The sequence below is a fragment of the Petaurus breviceps genome, unplaced genomic scaffold, assembly GCF_028583685.1.
Source record: "Petaurus breviceps papuanus isolate PSGF00001 unplaced genomic scaffold, PetGlider_PUasm1.0 551, whole genome shotgun sequence".
NCBI lineage: Eukaryota > Metazoa > Chordata > Mammalia > Diprotodontia > Petauridae > Petaurus > Petaurus breviceps.
Window position 1 is genome coordinate 8,304,870 of NW_027186372.1, and position 17,536 is coordinate 8,322,405.

A 17,536-nucleotide genomic window follows, 5' to 3' on the forward strand; every position below is an offset into this window, starting at 1 on the left:
CCATTTCCACCTTCCTGCGATTTTGGGGACAGAGCCTTTGAACCAATCTTTCCCATCTCTCCTCTGGATGCCCTTTCCGTCTAATTCAGGAGGAACCCTGTCTCATCCTCATTTGCCTCTCCCTTTGCTTCTTAATAAATGCTCGTTGGTTCTTTGTGTCTCCATTATTTCTAAGAGTTCAGGCAGCCATACAACTAATTCAATCCACTTGCTCTTTACCACAGTGCTGAGGGGTGAGGGGGTGGCTGAAGATAGTGAGACAGTATATGATTTAGCAGATGACCCCATTGCTCTTGCCCTTCATGACTCATCTTGAGTGGACCATCCCTACTTCCTCACCACCCACACTCCTTCACTCCCTTGTAACCTCATTTTATTTCCTACTCCACCCAGATTGCTCTAAATTCACCAGGGATCTCTCTCTGGCCAAATCCTGATCTCCTTAGAATCCCAGAAGACCAGGGCTTAGTGATTAGTCCTCTGGCGCACCCATTATTTCATGGATGAGCAATCTGAGACCCTAAAACCTCTTTGAGGTTACCTACTGGCAGACCTAGTGTCCCAACCTTGCTAGGTCTCCCGGCTCCAAGTCTAGTACTCTCTATGCACCACAATGCCTTGTTTGTGAAGGTTTCCTTTTCTTGCCTTATGTGACATTTCACTATTTTGTTGAGGTGGATTGAGTGATGGGCTTAGTCAGGAAGGACTGAGTGCAAATCTGGCCTCAGACACTTACTAGCTGTGTGACCCTGGGCACATTACGGGGGAAGGTGGGTACTTTGGCAATATGGCCCTGGATCCAGGCAAGATAAGAGCAAAACTGGCTTATCAGAGTCCAGGTTGGTTCTAGGGGGTAGAGTTTAAGGTTTGGATGGTGGAAATGATGCCGTGAGTGGAGATAGCAGTACATGAAGAAGAGATGTCATATGTGAAGGGTTTAGGTGGCAGAAAAGTAGTAGATAAGTCTGGGAAGAAAGAATAGGGCTACAATGTAAAGCTGAAGTACCAATCTAAAGATTTTGGAGCATAGGGAGGTGGGGTGGGGGGCGTTGGAGTACAGACAGTTCATAGAACTAATATCAGATTCTGGCATTCAATGGGAAAAAGGAAACATGAATTGTGTTCCTTTCTAAATATAGTCACCTCTGTGAAGTCTTCATTTAGAAGCAATTTGCAAAGCCCTTAGTTCCTAGGCTAAACCACATGAGCATGAAGCCTCTTTTCTTTGTCTCCCCCAAGGGGTTTCCTGGTCCCTCAACTAGTTTGGGATGTAGGTTCAAACCCTACAGCAGGATGCACAATCAAATTCAATTCAACAAGTATTTGGTTAAATATGGAAATGTTTTACATGATTGCATGTGTATAACCTAAATCTGATTGTTTACCAGCTCAGGGAGGGGGAGGGAAGGGAGGGATAGAAATTGGAATTTAAAACTTTACAAAAAGCAAATGTTAAAAAAAAATTGTTTTAACATGTAATTGGGGAAGAGTTGTATGTATATATATATATATGTGTGTGTGTGTGTGTGTGTGTGTGTATAATATATATACACACATACATACATATACCCCAAAACAAGTATTTGGTTAGCACTTTGTATATGGCCAACACTGTGGGGGAGATAAGAAAGCTATGACTTTGAGACTTTAGGTCAACTTGACTTGCCCACCACTGGAGATCATAGGATCACGAATCCATATAACTGGAAGGGACCTCAAAGGCCCTCTTTTCTGATCCCCATACGATGAGGAACCTGATGCCAAGGGAAACGAAGTAACTTGCCTGAGGTCACACAGATGGTAAATGTCAGAGGCAGGGTTTGAAACCAGGTTCTCTGTTGAGGATGCTCAGGGTAGGGGAGAGGGGGAGGGGGAGGGGCACTCCTGCTCAGGTGTAGGTGTATAACATATAGTCAGAGCAGGAAGGGACCTTAAATCTTGTATCGCCCCAACCCCTTTATTTTATAGATGAGGAAGATGAATCCTAGAGAGGTTATGTAATAGCATGTGGTCACACCCATAAGTAGCAGTCAGACTTGAACCTCAGTCCTCTGACCTCTTCCCACTTTGCCACAATTAGATGACCTTTGAAGCTTATTGTGCTTTTCGTTTACATTGATGTTGTCATTGTGCATGTTATTTTCCTCCTTGAAATACTGAAGTAAATGTATGATACTTTATAATCTTTAGAAACTCTCATATATATACTCTTTTTGATCCAGACAACAGCCTTTGGAGATAGGCAGGGCTTGGCAGGCTTACAAGTTCCCAGGTACAGGTGAGCACTGAGTTTCCCTGAGGTAGTACCTTGCCCAAGGTTACTAGCTAGTAGTAAGCACAATTCCAAAGTCTTCTCACTTTGGTTCACTCTCTTGGTTGAAAAGGTCAGCAAGATCTCAAGCTGTAAAACATGGAATCAGTAGCAGCCGAGAACAGCACATTACCCAAAGTGAAATTATTGTGACTGCCATCTCTCAGATTTCAAGGCAGTGTGTGGGGAAGCCAAGCATAGTAAAGGCCCAGAAAAATATATATTCTTCACTCTTCCTCATGAAAAATTTAAAGTTGGGAGGGACATTGAAATACAGCCCCTTCATTTGATAAAGAGTGATACTGAGGTCTAGAGAGGGTCAGTGACTTGTCCTGGGTCATTCAATCACTAGACAAGCATTTATTGATGATTGACTTTGTGCCAGGAACTGTGGGAAGCACTAGGGACCCAAGAAAAAGCAAAGATAGTTCCTCTCCTTAAGGACTTTGCATTCTAATGAGGGAGATAATTTGTTAAGGTTAGAAACAAGTTAGGGAATAGATGGCAGGTAACTTTAGAGAGTTTCACAAGTCTTCAGTGGTGTAGAAGTGAGATTCCAATCTAGACACCCTGACTCCAAATCCAGTGCCATTGTGTGATGTCAAAAGTCTCAGCTGGTCAGGTGTTTCTTTATCCACTCTGAAAATGATACACAATCACCTCCTTGGTGTAAGGAGGCAGTGATGACTTACATATCCTTTTTTTTCCCTTGGCTTTAAGGATATAGTTTTTCAAAAGCCTTTAATTTTTACTAAGCCACTTAATGAGGCTGATTTTCAATTAGCTGCCCATTTGCTTGATCTTTCCCTCCCCGGGCCCTTTTGAAATAAGAGAGAAAACTACTATGCCAACATTCCTTGGGTGTTTACATAAGCAGTATGGTTTGCTGAGAGTTGGAAGCAGACCTCAGATGTCAATAACCCCATTCAGGCATGTAAGCAATGTATATTCGACTCCACCTGGAAAATGAGCCAATGGTATGGTGCCCTTCCACCCACCTTGTCGGAGAAACATTCCTCTTTGGTCAACACAGGAAAAGCTGTATGCCTTATTAATGTCTAGCACTCAGGGTGTGCCTTTGACCAGTATGATTGCAATCATGTCTGGTGGAGTGGGAACTTCATTTTAAACACATATTGCCAAATGCAAAGTCCTAGGAAGGGCAGTGAGTAGACAAAGACAGAAATCAGACATTCAAGAAGGAGTTTCCATTCTACTTGGTAGTGGATTCCTGTGCCCAGCAAGTAGACTAGGGGCCTTGATTTTTTCTTTACCCTTGAACTGGACAAGGCAAATTGGTCAAATGCACACAAAGCTGCTGACTTTTCAGCAAAATCAAACTGAGCACTACTTTCAATATTCCTCTTGGCAAATAGAAAAAGAACCCGTTTTCTGGGAATTGCAATTATAGTTTGTTAGCAATTAAAGGTTGTTGGGTAAGGATTTTGAGGCACTCTGCATGAGCTTTTAAAATTATAATTTATCTACTGCGGGAGAAGGCAAACTAAAGATTGATCAACTAGTGATGAGATTGGTTACTTTTAGTGAATTTTTGAAGACATTAACAGTAGCAGCAAGTGAATTTGTCAGGCCCTTCTGTAGAATAGATTCAGTGTAGGTAGGTAAAGGTAGGTGGACCATGAAAGACTGTAGGGGAAAATCAAGTATTAAGAAATTCTGCAACAAAAAAAGAACCTGAGGTATGTTGAACCATTTGCATCTTTGTTAATGTTACTGAATATGCATCTACTCTGATGTCATTACTGTGTAGGTATTAACTTACCTTCTGGGTTTAAAATTTTTTTCATATAAATATTTTCATGTTTATAATGACGCAGTTCTCATACCCGTCACTTTAAATGGATCAGTAGTATTCTCTGACCCCTCTGACCCCCTTTCCAGTGTATTGGTTAAGGATCTGCCTTGGGCCTATAACAGGCCTTGACAGTTTCTTGGTCTGTGCAAAGCAGTGTGTCACAGTGGATTAAAGGCTTCCTCTGGAGTTTAAGTTTCTTCCAGCTCTAGTGCTGATCAGCCCTTGAATTCCTCTACTGCTTACTTGGGTAACATTAGACAAATCACTTAACCACTCTGGGCCCCAGACTAAATGGGGACTAGATGCTACTTACCTGGGTAACCTTAGACAAATCATTTAACCTCTCTGGGCCCGAGTTTCTTCATCAGTGAAATGAAGGGGTTGGACTAGATGACCTCTGAAGGCCCTCTCAGTGCTACTTCCATGAGCCCATGACACTTTGCCCCTTACTGAGACTTCTTTGACTCCTTGTTCATAATCCAATTCTGATGTAGAATAGAGTTGGGCAGTGTGACATATGGAGGAGACACCACAGGATAAACCAAACTGTTTATCATTTGGGGGGTTTCTGTCTTACAGGCCAAGAACAAGGAGACGGGAGAGTTGGCTGCTGCCAAAGTCATCGAAACCAAGAGTGAGGAGGAGCTGGAAGATTATATAGTGGAGATAGAAATCCTGGCAACCTGTGACCACCCCTACATAGTGAAGCTGCTGGGGGCCTTTTACCATGATGGGAAGCTGTGGGTAAGAGCTTTCTACTTTTTGCCATTTCCTACATGCCAGTCCTTGGTATTGGAAGGGCCTTGCAGACACAGTGGAAGAATTTCAGGGGACCACAGAGGTTGCCATGAATAGCTAACCCAGATACATTCCATCAGCAGAATGCAATGTGGTACCGAAGGAAGTACATACATTCAAAAACCAAGAAACAGGATGAAAATCAGTAGCTTGATGTGTAATCTGCATATGGAAGTGGAGGTCCAGTGGAGAAAGCACTGACTTTGGGGTATGAGAACTTATATTTAAGTCTTGCTTCTGTCACTTGCTATATATGTGACCTTGTTTAAGTCATTTGGTCTCAGTTTCCTCATATGGTTAGACTAGATGGTTTCTAATGTTCCTTCTATTTCTAAGTCTGTTATCACTTGGTCTTTGGAACATTGCTCAGGGTGTCTTGTACTATAACCTAAGAAAAAGTGACAGGGGGGATGGGAAACGGGGGGGCGAACTCAGTTTTTGGGCTGGTTTGAGAAGGATCCTCCAAAAGGCTTGATGTAGAAGTGACTGGCCGACTGAAGGAAGACTGTGCCTTGGAGGTCAGATCAGACAGGATGTTGAGGAGGAGATACAGAAAGGTTAAGGAGGGTGAGAATGCAGAAGTGGCTTTTGCATTTGTCACTAGCGATGGTCTTGGCAGCTTTAGCAAATTTGTTTCTAGTGGAGAACTGGAGGCAGATGCCAATGTGGAAAAGATTGGGAGGAAGTCAGCGCTCTAGTTAACAGTTCTTCTGTCTATAGTTACTGGTAGAGGGAGGGCTTCCAGAGGAATGATGTTAGTGCCTGTTATAACACTATCTCCAAGGAATAGGCTTTCGGGGAAAAATTGACAGTAATACTTACCCCTTATATTTATAATTTTGAGATTTAAAACTCTTACATTTAATATAACACTTGAAATTAGTTCTCTAATATATACATTCTCAAGCAACATACCTGGATTTTGACATATGAGGGTATAATGGAACATATATCAATACTTCTTATATATCCCTAATGGCTAAACCCCATGTTCTCAGCATGGCCCAATATGGCCCAGAATATTTTACATGTGGTATTTTCTGACTTCTGTTGAGACATGATAACTGAAAAGGATCAAAGAATTGCCACCAGAAAGCTAGCTGGTCTTTGGGATGGGAACTTTCTCGTTCAACTTTCCCTCTAATTTTTTTTTTTTTTGCAGAACACCCCTGGGTACACACACACACACACACACACACACACACACAGACACACACAGTGAGTGACTAGGCACTTTCCCTTGGACCTCCATGTGGAAGTTAGCCAAAACCCACGAGATCAGCTTTTCTTCCGGAATCTGTAATCTTAGTAAAATCTTCCTGGTGATTTCTTATCATGACTTCTGCTTTTTTTTTAATGTCAAAAACTTCAAGTTTAAAAAATATTTCCCTAAACACACCCGAGTCCTCAAAATGAGTAAATGGAAGAAACTCTTAGCTGATCCCTTGAATTTCCTTTGGGCCATTTCTTCCTTCCTTTCTTTTGAAGGGTCTGGATGTATTCTCTGGGGGAGGACCTTCATGACTTCTATTCCTTTTAGGTTTCTTCTTCCACAACCAAACTACAGGGATGGTGATTAAATTAGTCACCAGATATAAATAGGAGCTGGGAGGGTTCAGAGCAGGAGTTCTTAACCTTTTCTGTATCATGGATTCCCTCTTTTGTAGTCTGCTGAAGTCTATGGACCTCCTTCCAGAACAATGTTTTTAAATGTACAAAATAAAATAAATAGGATTACAAAGGAAGCTAGTTATGTTGAAAACAAGGTTAATTTTTTCCCATTTTAGTGCATAGATCCCTAAGAATTTGTCAACCCCAGAGTTAAGAAGCCCAGGTATAGAGAAATTCATAGATATTAGATAAAAACATCTTTGAGGGATACCCATAACATTTTTAGGTTGATTTCAGGGAGGGCAGACATGCCCCTCCCAAAGAAGGGAACATGTCCAGAAATAGAATTTGGGATTGCGTGGGACTAGTAGTCTGATCCAAGATGGTAGTTCTTATGATCTTTTGAATTTGGAGGTGAAGAGAAACCTGATTTTCCATAAAATCTTAATCATCAAAGTAATATTTAACCCAAAGATGGAGTAACCATCAAAACCAAAGGGAGATATGGTGGTTGTAAAGTCTGGGGAAACCAAAATGATTTTAAAAGTTGCTCTTCACTCCCACCCCAACCCTATTGCCACTTCAGCGCCAGTTTTGATTGTACACCTTTACTTAAGATTTTCATGTGAACATATCCGGGAATTGAAATATTGATTTGTTGTCTAGTGATCTAAGGATTTTTGGCATCTTCTATTTCTCCACTCCATTTCCTACCCATGGGTTTTTCTTTCCTGATTTTTGGATCTTCCTGGGAAAAGCAAGACTGTAGAAGCTCTTTTGGAAGCAACTTTGTGGCTCTATCTTTTCCTTCACCTGTCACATCTTATCAGCCTCCAAACTCTTTTTTTTTTTGGTAATCTTACTGTCATTTTTTTCTTCCTTCCCATTTCCACCATCACCAGTTTAGATTGGGTCCTTATCGATTTCATTTCCATGTGGCTGACATAGTTTCCTATTCCTTCCCCCCCCCCCCCCCCCCCCCCCCCCCTTCAGTCATTCCTGTATGCTGCTGCCAGGTTAATCATCCTAATGCAAAGTTCTAATCTGGTTGGTCGTTCACTTAAGAAACTGTTGGTGGTTCCCCATTGATTACAGGATGAACTCCCAAGTCCTTAGTCTTGTGTCCGTGGCCTTTCATAATCTGTCCCTAATTTACTCCCATAGCCTTATCTCTCACCATTACTGTATCCGAATCCTCCATTGTAGCTGAACCTTCTTCTCTTTGCCCCTTGGTTCTTCTGGACTTTGTGTCGATCATACTTTGCCTATGATATTTCTTCTGCTTGAAATGCCCACTCTGTTTATAAGGATGTATAATAGTTGACATTTACATAACACCTTAAGGCTTTCAAACTGCTTTGTAAACCTTTGTTCAGAGCTTAGCACAGTCTCTGGCATGTAGTAGGCATTTAATAAGTGTTCATTGGTTGACTTGGTTGTAGCATCCCTCCCATTTTTTAAGGCCCTACTCAAAATATACCTCTCCCATTAAGTATTTCCTGAGATACTCCCTTATTGGCTCTCCAGTTCTCTCCATGTCCATTTCTTTCTTTCTCCTCCAATCTTTTCATCTCCTCCCTTCTTTCCCCTTTTATCTCCCTCTTTCTCCAACACTGAAATCCTACCTAATATTGGATTTTTATTCTGCATACATGATTATATCTATACACACTTACAATTACTTCATGTGCATGTCTTATCTCCCCAAATATATGTAAGTTCCTATAGAGTGAGACTAGACCTTATATTCCGATCAACTCTAATATTCTGGAATCCCTGATTCCATTGTTTGTTTTTTCCATCACCTAGTGATTTTTGTAGTACTTTGGACACAGTAGGCACCCAATAAATACTTGTGAACAAATGAGCTTGGAGAGCAGGTAGTTTCAGATTTCTGGGGAAAGTCCTTTGGGATTAGCAACACTTACTATCTTCTTAGATACTGAAATTATTTGGGGGAAATTATTGGCAGGAAAGCATGACACTGATTTCCATTTTTTTGGACTTTGAAAACAAACATTTTGAAAAGAGGAAATGCTGATGCAGCTCAAACTGCAATCCTGACCTGTGATTCAGGAGGGCAGGGCATATGTGAGCTGTGGAGTCCTGGACAGTTCCTTGCTCACATCTTATTCTGATATATAATTTTACAGTCATCATATAGTATTTTCATATTATACATGGGTAAAGCAATGCTCAGCTGATTTGCCCATGGTTACCAACCTATCTTAGTGGCAGAACTGAGACTAAAATTTAGGACTCCTAGCTCTCAGTTCACCAAGGGCCCTTGGCTCCAAACTATATTTTTCCCAGTATGTTCAGATCAGGAAACAAGAATTGTAAACCACTGGGTCTCCCCAAATATCTTAAGTAGATTTAAAAGGAGGTAAGGATGCAATGTATTCCAGGCTTTTAGGATAAGTTGTACAAAGGCATGCAGAAGAGGGATGGAAAGTACTGAACAATATGCAGGCTAGTGTGGCCAGAATGTAAAGGAGGTGAAGGAGAGCCAGGAAGGCAGGACTGAGTCCTTGCAAAATGGTATGGAACTTAAACTTGTGTGCCTGTACTCATCACAGCAAAGAATAATGATGTTCGTGAGCAAAGAGTTGGAGAACCACTGCCTTAAGAACCGAGAGTCTCTGATCTGCAAAAGGGGAATGAGGTTCTACATAAGGAGTTCTCTTATGTAGAACCTTATAAAAATAATGATTAACAATAATAATAGCCAGCATTATAGATAGCACTAATAATTTATTAGTTATTTTATAGAACTTTAAGGTTTGCAAAATGTTTTATATATGTTATCTCATTCAGTCATCACAACAACTCTGAGACAGGTGCTGTTATTATCTCAGTTTTACAGATGAGGAAACTGAGGCTGAGAGAGGACAGATAACATTCCCAAGGCCACACAGTTGGGAAATGTCTTAGGTAGAACTTGAAGTCAAGTATTCCTGGCTTAAGGTGGCCCAGTGGATAGAATGCCAGTCCTGGAGTCAGGAAGACTCATCTTCCCAAGTTCAAATCTGGCCTCAAATGCTAGCTAGCTATGTGATCCTGGGCAAGTCACCTACCCCTGTTTGCCTCAGTTTCCTCATCTGCAAAATAAGTTGGAAAAGAAAATGGCAAACCATTCCAGGATCTTGGCCAGGAAAACCCCAAATGGGGTCATGAAGAGTTGGACATAACTAAAAATGAACAGAAAGATGCTAATAGGAGAGAAGCTGAAGTGGTACTAATTCCACTTTCTCATTGAAATGTCAACCAGCTGGGGGCAGCTAGGTGGCGCAGTGACTAGAGCACCTGCCCTGGAGTCAGGAGGACCTGAGTTCAAATCCAGCCTCAGACACTTAACACTTACTAGCTGTGTGACCTTGGGCAAGTCACTTAACCCCAATTGCCCTCCAAAAAGCAAAAAAAAAAAAAAAAAGACAACCAGTCAGGATAGTTTTACCCTTAAATGTAAGTTGTTTTAATCTTGTCTATAAAAGCAGCTTAGTGTACTAATAACTACTTTTGTTTTATTTCCTGAGTTTACCTTAATTGACAAGGACAAAGCCCAAACAAGGATTTTCTTTTATCACCACCTAACTGCCTGGTGAAATCACAGGTCTTTCAAAAAAATTATACAGAAGTTAAAAAAAAAAGTTTTATTGGGATCACTTTTAGTTGTTCTACATACCCTTGATGAGTAACATTTGCTCTCAAATGCATCAGGACAGGCAGGTTTCTTGGTTCATCCACGTTTGGGAAACAGTTCATAGGCTGCCCTTCCCCAGAAAGTCATCGAGGGTGGAGACAGATGGCACTTGAGTGTGGACACCCACTTACTGAAGACTGGGTGGGCAGAGGCAGATTGGGCCTGTGACTTTCCCACGAGGGCGGCAGCATCCAGATTGTTTTTGGACAGGAGTATATTGTGGCCTCTTCTATCTTTGCCTTAATGATGATCATAATACTTTACACTCATGGGTGCTTAATGTTCGATAAGCCTGTTCAGTTTCCAAAACATATTACATATATTTTCTCATTGGATCGATGAAGCAGCTCTCTGAGACAGGTCAGGAAGCTATTATATGAGCCCATTTTACAGATGAGGAAACCAAGTCACCAAGTGGCTAAGTAAACTCGGTCCAGACCACAGCTCTAGGGTTTGTGCTCTATGAACCTCAGACCTCATCTCCTACTTCAAGCACCACCTTACCCCCTCCTCTCACCATCCTATCACATCGCCTTTCTAAATAGCCAGCCAAATTTCTGGTCCTATGAAGTTCTTCCTTGTCTTGGAAATTCCTGGGGATCATTTCACCTGACCCAGAGTCCTCTTTTTCTCTCTTTATTTAGTGGGAAAGATGAACTCATTTTACTTAGTCCAGATTTTTTCCCTTAGAGGTTTTCCAAAATCATGCAGGGAGGGGTGGGTGTGGAGGGTGGGTCAGTTATGTCCTGAAGGGGGAGTGGTGGGTGCCGGGACTCCCGAACTGAATGGTCACTTTGTTTGATGAGGGGCGCTGAGATCTGGGAGCAAATTCCCTTGACTCCACCTACAGAATGCTGCAGATAAGCAGCTGACATTTTCATGTTTACTGTTTAGCCCTGGCTCTGTGGACTTCCTGCCACAAATAGGTCTTGATTGAGTAACCAGAAACCTCTTCCTTATCTTTCTTGCTGGGTGGCTGGCAGGGTGGGGGTGGGGTCCCGTGGCAGAGTGCTTATTTAGAGTGTTTCAGTGGTCTTTGTGCCTGGGTTTAGCATAAAAATTCAGGGTTCTGTCTAACTTTCAGTGACTCAGTCGTGGAATGTTAGTTAGTGCAGCATGAAATCTTCAAGCTCCTTTAGTCCTTCATTTTATAGAGGAGGAGATGAGACCCTGGAGAATTTGTGTCAGGAGGCCAGGCTCCCTGGGCTTCCTGTGAAGTTCATCAGGCTTTCACTCTCTCTCTTCTTCCCTTTTATCCTTGGGCTGTTGAAATTATATATGGGAAAGTGCTTTGAAAGAAGTAAGATGCTAAATGAGTGTGAAGTCATATTATCATCAATTATAATTTTTCACTAATTATGGAGCACCTGCTGGAAATAAGGAACATTTGCACAAGGATATGAAATGAATGTAACCTCCAGATAGAGAATGAGCGAACCCAGAGCTGGGAGCTATTGATATAGCATTTGGGGGGAGTAGAAGGGGAGGGAGAAATGGGTTGAATCATAGAATCTCAGAGTGTTATCACACAAGGGTGCCCTAGAGAATATCTGCTTCAAACTCCTTTGTTTTAGAGAGCAGGGACCTGTAGACCAAAGAGGGGAAGTCACTTAATCAAGGTCACATACTGTCTTGGGCTATTGAAGGTGGCTTCTTGTTATTGGTAGTGTTACATTTAATATCATAAGTGGGGGTGGCTAGGTGGCACAATGAATAGAGCACTGGCCCTGGAGTCAGGAGGACCTGAGTTCAAATGTGGCCTCAGACACTTAACACGTACTAGCCGTGTGACCTTGGGCAAGTCACTTAACCCCAATTGCCTTGCCCTTCCCCCTCCAAGGAGCAAAAAAATATATATCATAAGTGTGTGTACATGGACATGCTTTTTTCTTTTTTTAATTTAAGTTTAAAATAAATAAAAAAATTTACAGCCCCCCCCCCCAATATTATAGGTGCAAAGCAGATAGCAAAAGTTGGATTGCCTACGCAATGGGGAAGAACTTCCAGCTGACGTGTGAGGAAGACCTTGTGGAGAGTTGCTTATCAGCCCCGATATATTCCTTGTCTACAGGCCATAAAAGTTAATTGCCAAGTCTGTGCCCTGCTGTTTCTCTTATCTAGGTAGGGCCACTCTGGCCACCTTTATCTTCCTATGAACAAGCACGCTTGGTATGCATGTGCTCAGGTGGGTTTGTTTGGCAGTGTTAGCAGAGGAAGAAATGACACTAAGGTTCATTCTTCTCTCTGTCTGGTGGTATTGGAGCAGGAGAAAAGGTCTTATTCAGGTATTTAATGTAACCCAGGTTTTTAAGGGGTTCTCTTCCTTTCTTTTCTGTCTATAGAATTCATATAATGTTAGTATTGGAGAGCATGGAATGTCAGAGTTGGAAGAGGTCCTAGAACAAAGAACATGGACCCTTAGGGGAAGAAGGCTCACCCCTTATGCCTGGAAGGCACTATCTTTCCTCATCTGTGTCCACTTAACTCCTCTTTTTTTTTCAAGACTGCTTTGGTTGCCACTTTCTTCCCTAAGGCCTTTCTTGTTTCTCTGCACTCCATGCTCCTCCACTCAAGCAGAAAATACTGTTTCTTTCCTCAATTTCATTGATTGTAGATCTAGAGTTAGATGGGGACCTTAAGGGTTGTGTAGCCCCAGCCCCTCATCTTTATTTTCTTTTACTTAACTTTGCATATGTTTTCTCAATTAAAAGACATTATTTTCTCTTTTTCCATCTTTCCCTCACTGGGAAAAGAAAAAGAAAAACAAAGCCCTTGTAATAAACATGCATAGTCAAGTGAAATAACTTCCTGTATTGGCCATGTCCAAAAATACGTGTCTCACTTTGCCTATTTAGTACATTACCAATATGTCAGGAAATGGGGTGACATCTTTCACCATTGGTCCTCTTAGAATCGTGGATGGCCATTGCATCGGTCAGAATTCTTTTTGTTTTTTATATGATGTCCTTTCACTCTACATCAGTTTATATGACCCTTCCTAGGTTCCTCAGAAACTGTCCCTTCCATTCTTCCTAATGGCACAATGGTACCCCATTATATTCACCTACCATACTTCAGCCATTTGTTGAGCACCCCTTCAGTTTTTGCCACCACAAAAAGAACTGCTGTCCGCAGTTTTGTGCCTAAAACCCCTTTTCCTCTTCCTTCGGTCTCTTTTGTGCATGGGCCTCATGATGGTGAAGGATCCAGCCCAGGGCTGTGCAGGAAGCACATAGTAGGGCTGGGACATTCTTTAAGTGTCTTTTTCAGGGTGTCTGCTTTGCCCCGTCACACTCTGTGTCTTATATATTGTACTCATATATCTATTCCTTAATTCGACTATTAGCCCCTTGAGGGTAGAGGCTATGCAATTTTATTTTAATCTGTGTCCCCAGTTTAGTAATACATGCTTAAGAAGTGATTGTTGAATTAAGTTAGACATAATCTAGGCCAACTCTTTCATTTTATAGATGATGAAACTGAGGCTCAATTAGGCTAGAGGGTTTGCCCAAGGATATCAATGGCAGAATCGGGCAAGTAGGTGGCACAGTGAATAGAGTGCTGGACTTGGAGTCAGGAAGACTCATCTTCCTGAGTTCAAATTTGGCCTCAGACACTTACTAGCTGTGTGACCCTGGGCAAGTTACTTAGGCCTGTTGGCTATTTTTTAAGGTGTTATTTTCTTCAATGTATTTTTGGGTCTCCTTTAGCAGGCTGTTGACTCTCTTTTCATGATTTTCTTGCATCATTCTCATTTCTCTTCCCAATTTTTCCTCCACTTCTCTTACTTGATTTTCAAAATCCTTCTTGAGCTCCTCCATGGCCTGTAGCCAATTCATATTTTTCTTGGAGGCTTTTGATGCAGGAGTTCTGACTTTGCTGTCTTCCACCCACTCCATACCTTGATCCTTTTTGTCCCCCAAAAAGGATTGTATGGTCTGTTTGTGCTTTCTCTGCTTGCTCATATTGGCAGCCAATGACTTGACTTTTGAGCTCTTTGCCACAGTAGAACTCTGCTTCCAGAGGGGAAGAAAGAGCTTCTTCCCAAATCACTGGGGTTTTCACAGCTGCCAGAGCTACCAGGAGGGCACTCTCTCTGCAGCCCCCACATGCTCTGGCTCACTGGCCACATGCTTCAGGACCACCACCCAAGACCGTAATCCAGAGCCAAGCAGGTTAAAGCAAGAGCGATTCCCCTGTGAATGGTCGCTTGGTGCTCCAACAGTCTGCGGGCCAGGAGCTCTGGCAGCTCCATATCCACCATGCTTTCACTGCTTCTCACCCCAGAGGCAGAGGCTGGACTGTTGCTCTTCCTTCCCCCCTCTACCCCTCCCCCCAGTTCCAACAAAGTTCTACACTGACCTTTTACTTTGCCTTTGGTGTTTATGGGTTGAGAAGTCTGGAAACCACCACAGCTGCTGGTGATTCACTCTCCTCTGCTCTGGCCGCTGCTGGTCGGGGCTGCCCTGAGGCTAGAGCCCTGCACCTCAGTGTGACAGACCCTTCCTGTCGGCCTGCCAGGCTGCCTTCAGTGGGAGATTTGTTTTTCTCTGTCACTTTGTAGGTTCTGTAGCTCTCAAGTTTGTTTAGAGTAATTTTTTTACATGTATTGGAAGTGCTTGGAGTGAGAGTTCACACCAAATTTGTGCTTCTGCTCGACCATCTTGTCTCCCTTACAAACTGCTTTTAATAAGGTATTAATAGAAGCAGCTAAGTGGCCTAGAGGATAGAGCACTGGACCTGGAATCAGGAAGTTGTTGTTCGGTTGTGTCTGACTCTTTATGAACTCATTTTACAGATGAAGAAACAGAGGCAAATAGGATTAAATGACTTGCCCGGGATCACACCGTTACTAAGTGTCTGAGGCCAGACTTGAACCCAGGTCTTCCTGACTCTAGGCCTGGTGCCCCATTCACTAGCTGCCTTTAACTGTCAGGAAGACCCAAATTCAATTCCAGCCTCAGATACTTACTAGTTTTGTGACCCTGGGCAAGTTGCTTAACTTCTGTCTGCCTTGGTTTCTTTATCTGTAAAATGGACATAATTATAACACCAAGTTCCCAGGGCTGTTGTGAGGATAAAATGAAATATTTGTAAAGTACTTTGAAAACCTTAAAACACCCTAAAAATGCTAGTTATTATTATTATTGTTACTATTAATAAATAATAAGATAATGATAATAGATATGTGTTTGATATGAGGAAAGAGGCTTAAAAGTGATCCCATTTGTGAGGAGGAGAACTCTGTTTTGGAAAAGTTTCTTTTTTTTTCCCCATAAGACTCTGAAATTAGTGCATTCAATCTGGGGAACATTAAAAGTTGCACACAGCCCAGCTTCAGGGCTACAGGGTCAGTGGGAAAGAAGACAAGGTTAGGGCCTAGGGAGATGGGGGAGGAGGAGGAGACCAGGACCTTGGATTCTTTATAGTGGCTTTTGGGTTGGTGCATATGGTGAGAATGGACTTTAGGAACTCTTGCTTAAATGAATATTTTGAGGTCCTGGAATGAAAAAAGATTTAGGAATTTGGCTTTTTTGTATTGCTATTGACTTTAAGAGTCAGAATGATCATGGGAAAATGGTGCCTTTTCACATTGTCAAAGAAAGTCCTATTAGAAAAATATGTATCTTGAATTTATGGGTTTTATTAAAAGGGAATGAAAAGATATGTTTTAATAAAGAGCAAAATTTGCATGGTGTAATGGAAAGGCTTTAGCTTCACCCATCTGGGTTCACCTCTTGACTCTCATGCAGACTGTGTGACCTTGGACAACTGATTGAACTTCTCTGGGCCCCAATTTCTTCATTTGTGGGAAAAAAAAGGTGGGATGTAACTTCCAGGCCTAACTTTCTATGAGTCTCTGGCAACATGTTACTTAACTTTTGGTTTCTCTTAGCTAAATATGGAACCAAGCACATTGTAAGCATTTTTAATTGAACTTCAGAGATAAGAACCACTCCGTGGACATAGGCTTCACCTGGTGCAGAGATAAATTCCACTAATGACACTCCTTTGTGAGTAACTCAGCAAGGAATTTATTCTTGCCCTATCCCAGTCCTATGTGGAAATCTGGCATCATATGAGGGAATCAGTTACATATGCTCTGGATCTCAGTGTCCTTCATTGTAAAATGATGGGGTTGGACAGGATGACTCTAGATCTGGAATTCTTGATTCCTAATGGTATGTTCTGTTCCTGCTTAGTTCTCTGCTTTGAGGCTATCTCCACGAATATTCCCAAATGCTCAGAATTAGCCATGGGGGTAAAGCCTGAGCTGGGCATGTAGGTGATGCAGTGGATAGAGCGCTGGACCTGGAGTCAGGAAGACTACTCTTCCCAAGTTCAAATCTGGCCTCAGACACTTTTTAGATGTGTGAGCCTGGACAAGTCACTTTACCTTGTTTGCCTCAGTTTCCTCATCTGTGAAATGAGTTGGAGAAAGAAATGTCAAACCACTCCAGTATCTCTGCCAAGAAAACCCCAAATGGAGTCACAAAGAGTCAGACACGACTGAACAGCAACAGCAAAAAAACCTGAGCTGACCCCATTGTTTTGATCTCCAACTTATGGGCAAAATGAATGATGCTCACACCCTTTTGAAATTGTGCTCATTTGCCTTCTTAACCCAGGAGGGGATAACTAGAAGTATTAGACAGCATTGGAGCCAGGGAAACGTTTTTGGTGTGCTCAGAACAGAGACTTGGCCATTGGCGTTTACTCATTTATTTAGTGCTCTAAGTTGGTGCGTGACCTGGGAACTGTGGACATGAAAGGAATTAAGTTTTTTTGTGACTGAGCAAGTCTTATCTGCTAGAAGGATTTCTCTGTTTCATCCTACCTTGCCCTTGTGGCCAGACTGGAGGTCCTCACACCCTATTTCCTGGGTTCCTGGGTCCAGCCTTTTTATTTGTCCTGGACCTATAACCTGATTTCTGCATTCCAGAGGAGGCTGTCAGTTCAACACAGCAGATTTTTTAGATGGCCTCTGTGTTCGCTCTCTCATGTTTTACACTTAACAAGAGGTCTCTCAGAGGTCAAACAACCATAGTGGATGTCTCTCCAAGTCAAACACACCATCACCTCCTTCTCTGACTTGAGTACTGTCTTTGGCCTAGCGAGAACATAACTGGATGCTTTCCTTCATTCTTGAATGTACTAGCCAGCAACTTTAGAGGCCCATTACTTCTTCTATCCTTCTTGGGAAAATGGATTTGGAGGGACTTAATAGCAAGCAGGAAATCGAAAACAGAAGGCGGGGAGATGCTTTTTAGGAGGGAAGAGGGAAAGACGAAGAAGA

At 42.2% G+C, this 17,536-nt stretch overlaps 1 protein-coding gene across 2 annotated transcripts in view; it reads left to right on the plus strand.

Moving 5' to 3' along the window:
* Window positions 1-17,536, plus strand: part of STK10 (serine/threonine kinase 10) — a 132,669-nt gene that overhangs the window by 26,010 nt on the left and 89,123 nt on the right. For both annotated transcript variants that reach the window (XM_069102366.1, XM_069102367.1), the window contains exon 2: window positions 4,707-4,871. In XM_069102366.1, the coding sequence (XP_068958467.1) occupies window positions 4,707-4,871 (165 nt within the window). The remainder of the gene's footprint in view (window positions 1-4,706; window positions 4,872-17,536) is intronic.